This window comes from Ictidomys tridecemlineatus, chromosome 2 (assembly GCF_052094955.1).
Source record: "Ictidomys tridecemlineatus isolate mIctTri1 chromosome 2, mIctTri1.hap1, whole genome shotgun sequence".
Lineage (NCBI taxonomy): Eukaryota > Metazoa > Chordata > Mammalia > Rodentia > Sciuridae > Ictidomys > Ictidomys tridecemlineatus.
The window spans coordinates 153,867,111-153,882,172 of NC_135478.1; the positions used below are offsets into that span (position 1 = coordinate 153,867,111).

Genomic DNA, 15,062 nt, shown 5'->3' on the forward strand with positions numbered 1-15,062 from the left:
TGCAGCCAATTTGGAAAGCAGTATGGAGATTTCTTGGAAAGCTGGGAATGGAACCACCATTTGACCCAGCTATTCCCCTTCTCGGTCTATTCTCTAAAGACCTAAAAAGAGCATGCTACAGGGACACTGCTACATCGATGTTCATAGCAGCACAATTCACAATAGCAATTAAAATGAATTTAATAATTTAATAATATTAAATACTTAATAGTGTTTAAAGTATTTACATCTAGTATTAGAGTATAAAATTAAAGCTTAAAATTATATTATGTAGGTATATACCAACCATATTTAATTTCAATAATATTACTTTCTATGCAAAAACTTCAGAGTTTTCTCCTTCCTAGTTACCAAAGCTTGACCTTCTTAGCCTCAAATCAAAGTCTCCATAACCTAGGATCTGTAATTACTGGTTCCCATGCTGTCTCATCAAAATTTCAATGTTCTTGGATGGAGTCCCTATTTTCTGAGTGTACTTAATATTTCATTTGTTATTTTGAATGCCTGATTGCTTTTTCCTGTGTAGAATTTGTGCACATAATCTGCTGAACTTTATTTATCACATCTGACTTGTGAGACATAGGGATAAAAGTGATGAACTAGTAAACTATTCTCAAAATGAAATATGGTCAGTCATTTATGGAAAGAAAAATGGATCTGGGTAGAATCCTGCCTTGGTCATTTATTGGCTGCTTGCATTTATGTAAGATCCTCTGTCTTATTTTCCTTATTTAGAAAGTTAAGGAAAATGGTATTTGTGTTGCTGAGGATTCCGTGAGATAATTGCATAAAGAATACATCATTAGAGTACAAATGATCCACTGTAACATCAACTGCAGTGGTTTGGCTACCGTAGTCCACCTACCAGGTATTAGCTTTGAAGAAGCATCTATAGATAAGGAGTAACTGACCACCCTAGCACAGACTTCCTTTGCTAAGGCAGTGGCTCCATTTGTTCCATCCAACAAAAAGGGGGAGAGGAAGTAAGACCCAAAGTTGCACCTATCACCTCCTCTTCTATCTCACTGTATCCACACATAGCCATAGCTGCAAAGGAGTCTAGGCATTTGAGTCTATGGTGTGCTTGGCTGAAACTCAGGAGGTAAATTCCTTTACTAAAGGAGGAAGGGAAGAACAGGAAACACTAGTCATAACAAAATCAAACATTTTTGGAGTGAGTACTGGGAATTGAATCCAGAGGTACTTTCCCACTGAGCCACACTCCCAGCTCTTTTTATCTTTTATTTTGAGACAGGGTCTTGCTAAGGTGCTCAGGGCTTTGCTGAACTGCTGAGTCTGGCTTTGAACTTGGGAGTCTCCTGCCTCAGCCTCCTGAGCCACTGGGCTTATAGGCGTGTATCACTATGCCTAGCTACAAAAATCAAGATTCTAAGCCTGAAAGACTATAGTCCAGACAGAACTGGGATGAGTTCTCAAAAATAAACATCTGTGAGATCTTCTGATAGCTTCTGTCTGACCTCTCCAGCAAAACCTTCTATCTAAATGTGTGTTACACTGTTAAAAGCTCCTTAAGGACTGAGACTCTGTGTATATGTTTTATTTAATGTTTAATGTGTCTCCTATACTTTTCCTTTATTCTCTTCCCTAGGATGAAGAGAGGAAAAGCACAATACAACAGAACTCAATAAATAAATTTCAGTTGTTGAAGTATGATTCTCTAAAAGGCACAATTGAAGTTCATGTTATATATGTATTATGATTTGTAACATATATTTAATGGCACAAATCCCTTGCAGGTAAAAAAATCTTGTTTTAACATCTAGTTAATTTCTCTTTCTTTGCCATAAGGAAGTCCCTCCTGTTGCCACCATTGGGCAGCTATCCAAAGGGAAAAGGGCAGTCAGGACAGCCCCACTTCTTCACCATTGGCCCCACAATAGTCTAAAAGTAGTAGTTTCTATACATGAGGAAGTGGCCTCTGCCAGTGATGGTGTGTGGTCATTACTACACGTTCCTAAGTGACAATGTGCTGCTGTATAGCAACTTTGAGGGTCATAGGACACGTGGTAAATAAAGAAGCATTCTGTGTATTCTTAGCCTTTACATTTTATTTTAAAACAGAAAATTTCATGTCATTTATCACCTACTTTTAAACAGAATGGTGCATTAATTGAATGCCTTGTCATAACTCCTATAAGATCTGTTAGAAAAATAAACATCTCACAACAATCTACAGTGTCAGCTCTTTAATAAATACATAAAACAGAAGTTAGTAGTCAGAGTTACATGAACAGGTTCATAGCATATTACGTGAAATTAAAACCTCAATCTTTTGTATCATTTAAGGCAATTTAACTTTACGTATAATCCAAAGCCAGAAATAATATGAAACATGTTCAGTAAGAATTTGTTTCTTTCTTAGAGCTATTTAATACACAAAAATTTTAATTTAAAAATACATCTATATTAAATTTCTTTTTTACAAAGGCAGTACATGTTAAGTGAAACAAAATAAGGTTATGTTACTGATAATTTAAAAAACATTTCTAATTTTCTTGCAGAGGTTTAAAAAACCTTAATAAAGTAGCTGATAAATGTAAAATAGTTTAAATGTATGTTAAATATACACAAAATGAATTTCTATATTAATATGTGCAAATTTGTATTTTCTTATAATTTAGAATTAAAATATTTTATACTAAATATTTTTAATAAAATCTATGTACCATACTTGTCATTGTGTGGAATTCATCAGAATCACATTTGTCTGTGGCATAGTGTAAAGTTAGTCAAAGTTCTTTACACGTGTCACACATTTTCCATCCTTGATTGCAGTGGTTATTTTATTGTGTTAGACAATTTTAACTGAAGTTGATCATAAAGACTAGATATCTCATTAATAGAGTTAGCTTCCAAAGGTAAATTTTAAGCAGAAAAATATTTCAGGTAGATACAAGAGTAGTGTCATTACTCTCAGGTATTTCAAAAAAAGCTGCCCAGAGAGCTGAACAATTGTTTCACATAATCAAAATAATTTAAATATGCAGTTTTAAAACAGTCATTACATGGGCTTAAAGGTAAATGTATCAGAACCAAGGAAAACATCAAAAGAACAAAAAGTATAAAGAAAAGTTTAAAAAAAGTAGGAGGACCCAAGAGCAAAGTTGTTTTCCACAAGACTGGTTGTTTCATATTTTCTTCCATTGATAAAAGACAAACAAGATGCTACAAAATCTAATTACGATGGTTTCATGGAATATTTTTCCAGTTAGTTTTGTTTACAAGTGAGATGATCATATACAAAGGATTTCTTTAGAAAGGAATAAAAAAAAAAAGTTAAGTAAAATAAACTTACCCATTCTAGTCAGTTAGTGAGGATTGCTGAATTAATCATTACTTAGCATAGAACATAAACGGGAGCCTGAAGGAGCTTTTGCAACTTAAAGATCTGCAGAAGCTGACTTGATAATCAGACAGTTAAGCTCCCTATTGAGTTGTGATTCAGTTGTATTGAAAATTGGCTTCAGATGTTATCAGACATTAATTCATAAACATTTAAAAGAAAAGGATTATCCCATACCTATGAATGTTTATTTAAAGGTGAATTAGTGTAATATTTATTCAAGCACACTTTTCAACACTGCACCTAAGATGCCAACAATTTCAGAAGACATGACAATTTTGGAGAGGTTAATTGAAAAACTGTCTTAGAATCAATGAAACACACATATAGATGTGTATGATCAGTTAGACATAATAAATTGCTATAGAGGAATTTTAAAAGAAGATGCAAATGATCCAAAAGAACATTCTGCATTCATTTGAAAAGGTTTGCTTTGGATGAAATGGAGTTCTTAAGGTCAACATAGATAAGAATAGCCATAAATTGGATATTAAGAGTAAACAAAAGAGAGTGCAATATGCACATGAATGGGTCTGTCTTTGTTCAGGAGCATATATTCAAATGAGTGTTAAAATCAAGAGGTGTTTGGAAATGAAGAATTTAATTATGCCCTTAAATTCCATTATTTTTCACAATTAGACTATTTGAGCCTGAAGCTTTAAGGAAATCTTGGGAAAAGCAAATGAAAAAAAAAAAAAAGGATTTAGGACAACAGGAACAATTTATAATTTGATGGAGAGAAGCAATCTAATTTTATAGCTCATCCTGAAATATTTCAGTGTCTCATGGATGCCTTTTGTTACACATCAAAATATCTTCTGGGGAGGTTAAGTGAATGCTAAAAAAAGAAAAAAATAAGGAATTTATTTTTCAGTGAAGTGTTGAATGTGATGCACCCATTAATGTTAGTATTTTGAGTTTTTTTTTTAAATGCCTCCAGAGATATCTAGTATTGTTCTTGGTGTGGTGGTGGTTGTTATTTTTATAAATCAAAGCTAAAATGAACATTTAGAACATAATCTGATTTCTAGTGAATTTTTATGTCTTCCAGAGAATGTCCATGGCTTAATAAATACTAGCAAATTTCAAAGAATATGTTGAACACTTATGAGCACATGTGCACTGCAGTGTAAAGATGCCCTAGAGAAATAAATTGCATCCAGTTGTGTCATAGTGTGCATGGGGCACATTTTCATAATCATTACATACTTGAGGGCACAAAATTGTTGCCGTACCAAGACATGTTGTTCAAGTTCTAAGTTTTGTTAATAATTTAAAATTGTGTTTAATATCAATGAATACAAAAGGCTCCTGTGGTCATAGTAGTTGAAAATAGGCTCTATTTACATAAATTATTTAATCTAAGAATACCCTGTTTCCCCTTATCTTTTAATTAATTCTAACTAGTCAAATATTAATTCACTTCTCAGAAACCATTACACAGAAAAACATCAATTATTCAAGTAAAGTATAAGCCCTAAAACCTTTAAGAATTAGCTCTTTAAGTAGGAAAAAAGAAAAACAGGAAAAAAAGCATATGACATTCAGAGACAGCTACAGTCATCACTTAGCTTTAAATTGCCTACAAGGAAGTTTGTCTCTTCCTATGTTAACAGCTTGGTCCATTTTAAAGTTAGTGCAAACTAGTGAGATAAAAAAAAAAAAAAATCCTTGATTTTTAAGGACTTCATTTTCTTAAGCTCTTTTGCTCATTTCCATATGGAAATTAGTTTGTAGCTCATAAACACTGAACTATTAATTTTTAAATTGCCAGCCTTTTAATTAAAGGATGTCTCCCACTTTTTTTCATTTTGGGAGGTTGTCAGACATACATTTATTTATATATTTATGGAAAGATATTATATTTGATAGGCTTAAAATTACAAATTTTACATTATCTTTAGTTACCAAAGTTTTCTTACATGAGTCCCAGTATTGAATTATGTCAATGTTCCCAAGTTTCTCACTTGGAATGCATTCATTTTAGTATTATAATTGCTTGGCTGCAGAGAACAGCTCATGGAGCTGCTGTCCGCTGGCTCCAGAAAAACTAAACATGTTTTTCAGTTCTCTTTAGGGCTGAATATAGGATGGAGGTGAGTCTTCATCTAGAACTTTCACTGAAGTTCTGGAAGACAGAAAATCTGGGAATTACAAGAAGATGTTTTAAATATATTGTTTGGTTGTCATAGGTAAAATTCTGGACTGCTCAGATGATAGTGGGACAGCTAGTCCATGATTCAGACTGAGTAAGTCTGTAGGGATATGGTAATTGTGAAGAAGTTTCCATTGGGGAAGGTAGAGATGTATTCAGGTCTTGAGTTGAGTAGGGTACAACCCCAGAGGGTGCTGTTCATACAGATTTATAATGTGAAGAATTTCCCCATATTTCCACCACATTGCTGTCTCTTCTCAGAAGCTGATTAGCAGGAAAGACTAGAACCCATTATGGACAACTCAATTGGAATTACTTTTCTCTACTTCTGAAAATTTCTCAGGAGCATATATTTAAGACTTCAGTAAATCACATTTAAAAATATTTGCCAGTTGAATATTTTAAATTTCGAGAGGTAGCATAACATCATGCAATGAACACTGGCCTGCAATTAGAAGTCAGAACTCCTTCTCTAATGCTGCCATTTTTATCTCCTGGGTGGTTTTTAAGTAACCACTTAAATTTTGTAAGCCTCAATTCCCTGACTAACTAAAATGGAGAATTATCTTATTTTTAAGATATTACCTTTCCTCTTCCAATTTTATATTCTTATGAATCCTAGTGAATAGGTTTGGGGCAATTTAGAGAAAGAATGTCCTTAGGCTGCACTGAAAGGCAAAATAATATAGCTTTTCATCTGAAAAATGTTGACATCAACTTGGACTCAAAATCTAAGAAAACTCATTCAAAAATGTAGTACATTGCTGAGGCAGAGTTTCTAAATACCTTGTGAATTCCAACCTACAGATCAGGCAAATGAAATAGTGAAACAATCCATCCAGTTTACCAGGTAAGAAGATACCACATCTTCAAACAATGAAGCTATTCAGGTTTACATGCTACTTTACAGTGTCCCTTATTAACATTCAGCTTTTAAAACCAGTATTCTAATAAAGTGACATTGTATTACAGGTTTTTTATGGCAGTAGTAACTTAGCACTTATTTAATCCAGTCATCTGCAATATATATAAACTTATCCTGGAAGGAGGAAAAACAAAATATAAATGCAAAGAAGAAAGAACATTGGCATTAGTATCCATTTTGTGAAAAGAAGGAAACAAACACACATGCATCAAACTACAACAGTCTCAAAATAGTATCCCTTATGATTAAGGTTCTATGCTGTTCACCTCCTGAATGAATGAAACACCAATTGCTGAAGCATTTGGCCACTTCGGTATGTAACTACCAGGTTATGTTTTTCATCCATATGTTCTGGCAGGAATGACTTGCACCCTTGTAGGGACACGAGGCTCGCCTGTCTCACAGCATCGTGTCTCTCTGGGACGTGTAGGAATGGCAGGTACCTGTAAAGTGTAATCAGTGCTCTTCAGAGGATCTACATTCTATGCTGATCTAAATAAGTTATATATTACAGTAAAGTGCTACAACGACACTAGTCTCAAACAGTAGTAAGACACATTTTTCTCTGAAAAGTTCAGCAGCTGTGTGAGTCACATGACAATGAGGATGCTTGTCAGTCTTCATTTGAGTATACAACCAGGAACTGGCATGATCTTGAACAATTTTTCTCCTCCTGTGACTTTTAAAATTTTACTTTTTTAGGAGCAATTATTTTAAAAATCCAGTTTTCCATAAAGTTTTCTTGTATCTTTGTTTAGAAATTACACCTGAAATTCTCATGAGCATTTAGTTTGCTGATATCCAATTTTATTTCTTCAGGTTTCTCACGGCGGTAGGTTACTGTTCTTGTGCAAACACTTTGCAGAAGCAACTTATCCTTGATGGAGAAGAAATATTGTTATCAATTAAAGACCTAAGTATTGCAACTAGACAATAAAATACTGATAATTACATTTTAAAAATTCACTGACCTTTTTTGAGGCAGACACTCTGTAATCTGATGAGGACTTAATTTTATTACTGTTCCATTGTAGTATCGCCTGCCTAATGATAAGGACTTTAAGCAGCCCAATCAAGAATGTAACTATGAATATGATGAAAAATATCCTTAAGTAGCTTGGGCTAGATAAACATTCTGTAATAAAGTAAACAAGTTAACATTAAACAAAGCCAGTCAATCAAAGAATTCTAGCAAGTAAACAGTGTTCACATCTTATAATTAATAGAACCAGAGACTTGTACAAATTTGCATTTTCAAAACAAGGGACTGACATTACTGTTGACTCAGAAAAGTAAAGTAATTTTTATTGCACATTTATTATTAAAATATTTTCAAAAGAAAACTTCCCTTTGGGAACAGACACAATGAAAATATTTAATAACATCATTTCTTTCCAGCCTGATTCTATAATTGTCTTAGCTGGAATATGTCCAAGTCCCTTACCCAGATATAATTATATCCATGACAGAGAGAGGGGCAGCTTTTGTGATGTGTACTTTTGAACACCAAGTGGAAAATCAGATTTCAAGAACTGCTCAACAGCTCTGGGCATCAGCATGTGTTCCTCTTGTTATGCTTTCTCTTCATTTGTTGCATACCAGTAATGGAAAATAAAGTAAACATTTGCAGAAGCTGAAATCAGTACTACTCTAATAGATGAATAAATATTGCCTCTGAAATTGCAGTGTAAGATTTCATTATTATTATGCATGGCTTCAGCAGGAAATAGGAGTGTCCAATTTGGGATAATACACAAATCTTTTGCTTTAATTTTAGTTCATTTACTTTTTACTTCTCTGTTAACTAAATCCGTTTGCCTTTAAAAATTCATTATGTGCTTTTCCAAAGACAAATCATTAATTATTCTCTGGGGAAAGAAATGCCCTGTTAAGATGAGGGCCATGCTGGATCTCTCTTTTAGCACCAGGCCTTTGGCAAACTCTCATTGGAAAACCTGCAGCCTCTGTTGTTGCCAGAGGCATCCCCCTTATCGTAGAGGAACATGGTTGCATAACAGCAAGTATTCCACAGAACTCAACAGCTGCCCCAGATTCATAAAATTACTTCCGGGCTGGAAAAGACATTGTGTTCCTCTGCCCATTTTACAGACTTTGGGGACCTTATGTTAATTTTAGAGTCTCCCTGGAGAAGGCCACTAAGAAGAAGACCTGCCAATGTATTATGCAATCGTGGGTGATTTGGACCCAATTTTTAGCAGTGACCAAGTATGCTCGCAAATAAGGCCAGAACTCTATAACAAGGGCCACTCTGAATGAGAAAACTTAATGAAGCCCCCAATTCTTTTGGTCAGTAATAAGGGGCCTTGAACAAAAGGTCAGAGGCAGACCCCAGGGCTACTCATCAAGTGGAAACACCAGATTCCAAAGCAAGTCTTCCATTGTCACAGACCTCAGGGAGACAGAATCCAAAATGCTGTGTTGGAAGGTGGCACCTTTGAGTCTTCCACAGGAGAATGTTCCCCAAATCTTTCTCCCCCAACAGATTGCCATTTCCCTTAGATGATCTGGCTACTCAAACCAGCTAAGGCAGGTCCTCAGAGGGAACACGTGGCTTGATTCCACTTCCTGGCTTCTTGCCTGGTGGGCACTTAGCCAGAGAGACTGAAAGAAGACCCTTGAAGTGTGATTGAGAGGATAGATAACAGAGGTGCCTAACCAATGCCCTTTCCCTGTCCTTGCACAATAGAGGTTAAGGGGAGGGGAAACCCTCTAGCTCCTCATCAAGTTAGCAGTTGTAGGGCAATTGTAGGGCTCAACTCTGCCTGTATTTTGAAAGGTTGCTACGGATGGTCAAACATCTACCCCCAGCCTATGCTTTTCTTAGTTGAGATTGGGTCAGAGCTTTTCCTAGGAGCTTTAAGGGGATACTATTTGTAACCACCCTTCAGTCACAGTAGTGTTTACTTAACATAATAAATGACATGTTGATAGGAAGGGCCCTATTTATTAGAAAGGCACTTAGCTTTTGGGAGTGATTGCTGTAGCCCCAGCTGGCAGCACATGGGACTCTGTTTGGAGCCAAATTCATCATGAGCTAAGATCAGTGCAGATGTGAAACCAAAAGGAAACAAAGCCCTGGAGAATGTTTATTCTTCTCGGCAGTCTCTAAGGGCTGGGATTTTTTCTTACAGGTTGGAGGAGAAACTTGAAATAATAGAAGCAATGGAAATGTTTCCTATAAAGATCTAATTTTTAGCTCTTATGGAGTTAGGAATTCATTTCTAACTCCTTTGAACACCTGTGCAAAAATGGGGTTCCAGCTTTTTGAGTTCTAATGAACTTTTTATTTAAAAACAGACTTTGCTCATAACTCTCACATGGTTTTCCATTTATGAATCATCTTTTGTTTTAGATACTTGTTTCACGTTCACTGGCTCCTTAAGGTCACAACAACCCTTTGAGGTGGATACTATTTATATATCTATTTAACAGATGAGGAAACTGAGGCTCAGGAAACTTTTCAGGAGGACTGCGATTTCTTTACAAGTAATGCTTAGGGCTCAAGCCAAGGTCTTCAGACTAAAAGTTCCATATTGTTTTCATTGTGCTACATTTATCATCATTCCCCCACTAAATTGCATGCTATCAGAATGAGAAGTACAAGGAATGACCCTTTGGATGTTACACAGATTACAAAAGCAGTTCATTGCTCCTTGAAATTTTATAGCTTCACCTGAAACACGAGAGTAAGTGTGAGTTAAAGGAAATAGGAGTGTCCAATTTGGGATAATACACAAATCTCTTGCTTTAGTTTTACTTCATTTACTTTTTACTTCTCTGTTAACCAAATCTGTTTGCCTTTAAAAATTCATTATGTGCTTTTCCAAAGACAAATAATTAATTATTCTCTGGGGAAAGAAATGCCCTGTTAAGATGAGGGCCATGCTGGATCTCTCTTTTAGCAGTTCTGAACTGGAAGCAACTTTGGGTTATGAAGGAAAATTATGGCTCCACAATCTTTATTTCTCAGTGAAGGGATCCTCTGTTGGGAACCTGTATTTTTTGGCTCATGGAGATCTTTCTAGTCAATTTATTTGGATGCCCTTCCATGGAGGTACATGGCACGGAAATAGAGCAGTGAAGCAGAGGTGTAAAACATTAACTACTCAAGAACATCATCTCTGGGAGATTTCAAAAAGCAAATCACAAACTCATTACATTTTGTCCACAAATGTGTGCAGACTTATTTATTGTATTTCCATGTTGCCTCAATAAAATTGTATTAAAAAATAAAGAAGTGTTTCATATTGAAACCAAAATTGAAGTTCTTAGTCTTTTCCTTAGTATGGTTAATTATGAGAACTTTGGGGGAATGTGGTCCTCCACAGATACACTATAGTGCTTTGATTACGAGTCTTTCATTTACCTGATGTTTGATGCCCATAATGCTGGTCCATGAGAGCACATGAGGTTTTGCACTGATCAAGTATAGCTTGAGATAGATTGTGAGGGTGAAGGCATTGCATACAATTCCTGCGAGAGGAACTTAAAACATTAGTTCTTTTAAAAAGAGATAGTCTATAATATTTTCTAGGAAAAATAAAATAACAACTTAACAACAAATAGATACTGCAAATTTAGATTATTTCCATTTGAAATAACTGTATCATTATGTTGAAGTATTGCATTTCCAAATAATTTAAATAAGTGACTTTGCATAATAGAATTACAGATTTGAGAGAGAAATCATTTTAAAAATCTGAATTATGCAAACTGGAAGGTACACTGATGTTTAGATTGGTGGTCTGTGAGCAGGTCTCAGACTGTCATTGGAAAATTAATTACTAACACAAAACAATTATGTCGCTTTCATTTAGCATGTCACCTTTTGTTTATTTATCACTTATTTCTAGAGTAAGTCATAGCCACCATCATTCTTTATCATGAAAATATTAAAAGTAAAGCACAATGATAACTTAGTCAATATTTATTCTACAACCATCAGGCACCAAATACAAAGGTGTGCTTTTATTCTGCTTTTCACATTTAATTTAATTTGATAATTCTTCCACAGAATTTTAACATTATTATTTTTATTCATCATCATCCTTACTTTCAAACTCAGGAAACTGAGACATAGAGGATTTTTAACAACTTGTCTTACACAATTAATTAGTCATCAGCTTTGTAGCAGACAGCCTCTATTTTCCAAAACTTATTAAAAAAAAAAAAAAACTAAGGTAGTGAGTGTCTGGATTTATTGTGATGCTCTACAGCTAGTTATTGGGCTGAGATTGGAATTCTAGTCCCCTAATTTCTAAAATGTCTGCATTCACTTCTTTTTTAGCATGAAGGTAACAATTTGTCTGGCAACTCTGAGATTAAGAAAGGCAGAACCAACAAAAACAGCAGCTGCAGGGCTGCTTTACGACTGCGGAAGTCAGAGAGCTCATACCAGTTTTCACTGCAGGCTGTGTGACAAGTGGGACAATGCTCACAGAAGCGGCCAATGCTCCGGGGATCTGTGCACTCACACCTGCCGCACACACACGTGCCTCTGCCGCTGCACACCTGGCCTTTTGAATTGACACAGTGCTGAGATGATGCTGAGGGGCACTGGCACCGATCCCCTTCCCAGCCGCTGAAGCACTGGCATCTGCCTGCTTCACACTCTCCATGCCCTGCAACCAAGACACACCAGGACCCACATTAGAGACACCACTGACTTGTGAAGAGTTTCCACGTGTGGATTCACTTCCCACCTCCACAGAAATGAAAGGCAGTCAAGTGAATGGAAACAGCATCATCTTCTATTCGGCTGACCTAAAGAGTGCCAGAATTTAGGAAAGATGTCCTACTGTAGATAATCTCTCATACTGATATTCTGTGCTAACAAATGTGAAGGAAGTCCCTCCTGTGGTGGCTGCCCAACTCTCTTAAGTGTCATACGTTCAGTTTTAAATTAAGACACAGAAATGTAAAGAAGTTACAAAAGCTAAAGTAATGTTATGTGACATGAAATCAGAAAATAAGAGTATTTGATTAATGACTTCCATAACCTATTCTCATAGTTGCACTATTGCTAAGGGCTGGGAATGACTTGGAAGGACTAGGAGGCAAACCCTCTTAGTGCTTCAGTGTGGTGAAGGCTATGTTTAAAGATAAGATTTTCTGAGGAGTTGAAATAATTCTCTCATATCCTCAGAATAGTATTTAGTAGATTATCAGTGCTGTTCTCATCTCTGCTTCGAGCTATGATTAGGTGGCAAATGGCAAGAAGAAAGGAAGATGGTGTGTGTTGGGGGTGGGGAGTGTGCACATGCACAAGAGGTCTTTATGCACACAAGCTGAGGAAACATTGGTTACACATAATTAAATGAATTTTTGATTGCTGAAAGTGTCCAAAATTTAATCTGCCAATGCAAATTAGAAATCTTCAAGAAGGGGTACATTTTACAGGATTGTGCAGTATTTCTCAAGCTTTTTTAGCTACAAGTCAATTAATCTTCCCTTCTTCCTTCCTTCCCTCCCTTCTGTTCCTTGCCTTCTTTTCCTCATTTTCTTTCTCTCTTTTATTGCTGAGCACCTTACAAGTTAACTGTCCCACAGGGTCCACTGCTGGATCAGCTCAGCTTGTTAAGTGTAAAACTAATGAGGTCCAGGCCAAACAGATGTCCTCCAGACCTTGCTCCCCCGTACAGCCTGCAAGTCGAGTCCTGGCCAGCCGACCTGGGAACATGTGCTTTAATTCCTCGGGGAGACTAGATGATGCATGTCAGCCCTACAGTTTTCTTTTACATACAACCATTCAAAACAGATTCTCAAGTGCTTGAGGGTCAGTAGTATCATAGTCACAAGGAAGGGTCAGTACATGATTTTTGGATATTTGCAGCAGAGAATGGGATTCTCAATGTATTTGAAATGTCTTTGAGAAACTGACAGCTGTGGAGAAAGTCTCTCTGTTCCCTGTAAAATAGCATTTCCTTTCCCTATAAAATATAGTAAACAATGGCTGATTTATTCTAAAGTTATCTATAATCCATCTTCTCTATGATTCCAGCTACAGTTGAATAAATGTTTGAAATACAAAACATTCCGTGTATATAATAGAATAAAAAGATAATTTGCCATCACACATTTAGGTAACATATTTTGAATTTTTAGCTTTTGTAACAATATAAAATTTATTTTTATAGGCTGTTACTTTCCATATCCTTACAGTAATGAAATATTTTCATTCATCAACAACTTAACAAATATTTATCTACTACAATGCAAATGCTAAAAAGGCATTTTCACAGTAAGTGAAATTATTCTATGAGCTCAGATGGCAGAGAGTTTAAAATATTATTTAACAATAATATTTTAATATTCAAGTGTTGCACAGTTATTGGACTCTAACCTGTAGGTGGCAGTAAGCTAAATTAGACACAAAGTAACCTTGATATTTTTATTTTAATTCATTTCATTTTAAAAATGTGGTCTGTGTGTGGCCACAAAGACTAATCTTCTAGATTGCTTAATAATCCAGTATTTTCTTGAAGAATGCTGTCCTCTGGCAATTCTGTTACTGGTGGTGGTCCAAAAATAAACTGCTGAGGTTTAAATTACCACAAACTTACAATACCATCTATAATGATGCTTTAAGAATTTTCCAATGAATGAAAAGTATATTTTTATAGTCACTCCCCCCTCATCCTGACAGAAATAAAATCCTCTGAGCAATCTGGAGTGAGTAACCTTTTGCCAGAATGAATCAGACCCTTGTGGAAGAATACCCTCATTCTTTTGGAAAACGTGTCAGCCATCATCAGTAATTTCCCCTTCTGGGATGTTCTTTCCAAGATCAAAGAATATTTGAGAATTACAATTAATTTTAGGTTTTTATTTAGAAGTATATCCTGTATACTTTAAGCATAAATATTAAAACCCCTGCTGTGACTGTTGCGGTGACCTAATTTTGCAGACTATGAAACTGTGAGTATTAAATTCAGATTCAGTGATGGCAATTTGTAACATATTTTTAAAGATGCATGAGACTATATGCTACCAGGATAGTGGTTAGTAAAAATTACCTGTATGAATTTATACTCACCAGCACACAGATTTCCATGGTGATATGGACAAGAAAAATCATCCTTTTCACAGTATTTTCCATACACTTTTCCAAGCTTAATTTTATGACATACACATTTCCCACAAATACAGACTCCTCGACCACTGCAAACAGGTTGATCCTTGTGTAACCTGCAACTCTCAGATGGAAATGCATCTTCATCAAAATGGCATTTACTCTCGTCACATTGCAAACACTTGGAGTCCAGGAAAGTTTCATCCTCACACTTTCCTTTAGGTCCTCTGTGGTCCTCACACTGACAGCTGCATCGCCTGTGTATGTGAATTTTAGTGGTTTCATTGAAACCAATAGGTTTGATTTTTGCATAGTTTTTTCCTCCTGTGACATCACATTTTTTCATTGTAACTGTTACATTGAAAAGAACCTAAATTTAGGAAGAAAAAGGAAATATAATTACATCCTTTGATATTTTTATTGCTAATATTTTATGTGTCAGTATATTTCAATCAATAATACAATAACATCTTAGAGTAATTGTTTATAAAATACCCAGGCAAGTTTTTTCACATGAAGATGCAAA

At 35.5% G+C, this 15,062-nt stretch overlaps 1 protein-coding gene and 1 long non-coding RNA gene across 5 annotated transcripts in view; one reads left to right on the top strand and one right to left on the bottom strand.

The window, feature by feature from the left end:
- Positions 1–12,812, top strand: part of LOC144375377 (uncharacterized) — a 57,692-nt gene extending 44,880 nt beyond the window's left edge. The window contains exon 2 of the long non-coding RNA XR_013435113.1: positions 11,753–12,812. This is a non-coding gene — a long non-coding RNA (uncharacterized LOC144375377). The remainder of the gene's footprint in view (positions 1–11,752) is intronic.
- Itgb8 (integrin subunit beta 8) overlaps positions 2,043–15,062 on the bottom strand; it is a 95,287-nt gene continuing 82,267 nt past the window's right edge. For 3 of the 4 annotated variants that reach the window (XM_021728749.3, XM_040291743.2, XM_021728747.3), the window contains 5 exons: positions 14,501–14,906; positions 11,861–12,086; positions 10,832–10,950; positions 7,416–7,579; positions 2,043–7,321 (listed from right to left, as the gene is read on the bottom strand). In XM_021728749.3, the coding sequence (XP_021584424.1) occupies positions 7,199–7,321; positions 7,416–7,579; positions 10,832–10,950; positions 11,861–12,086; positions 14,501–14,906 (1,038 nt within the window). In that variant the 3' untranslated portion in view covers positions 2,043–7,198. The remainder of the gene's footprint in view (positions 7,322–7,415; positions 7,580–10,831; positions 10,951–11,860; positions 12,087–14,500; positions 14,907–15,062) is intronic. The other variant, XM_005328794.4, reaches the window with a different exon arrangement.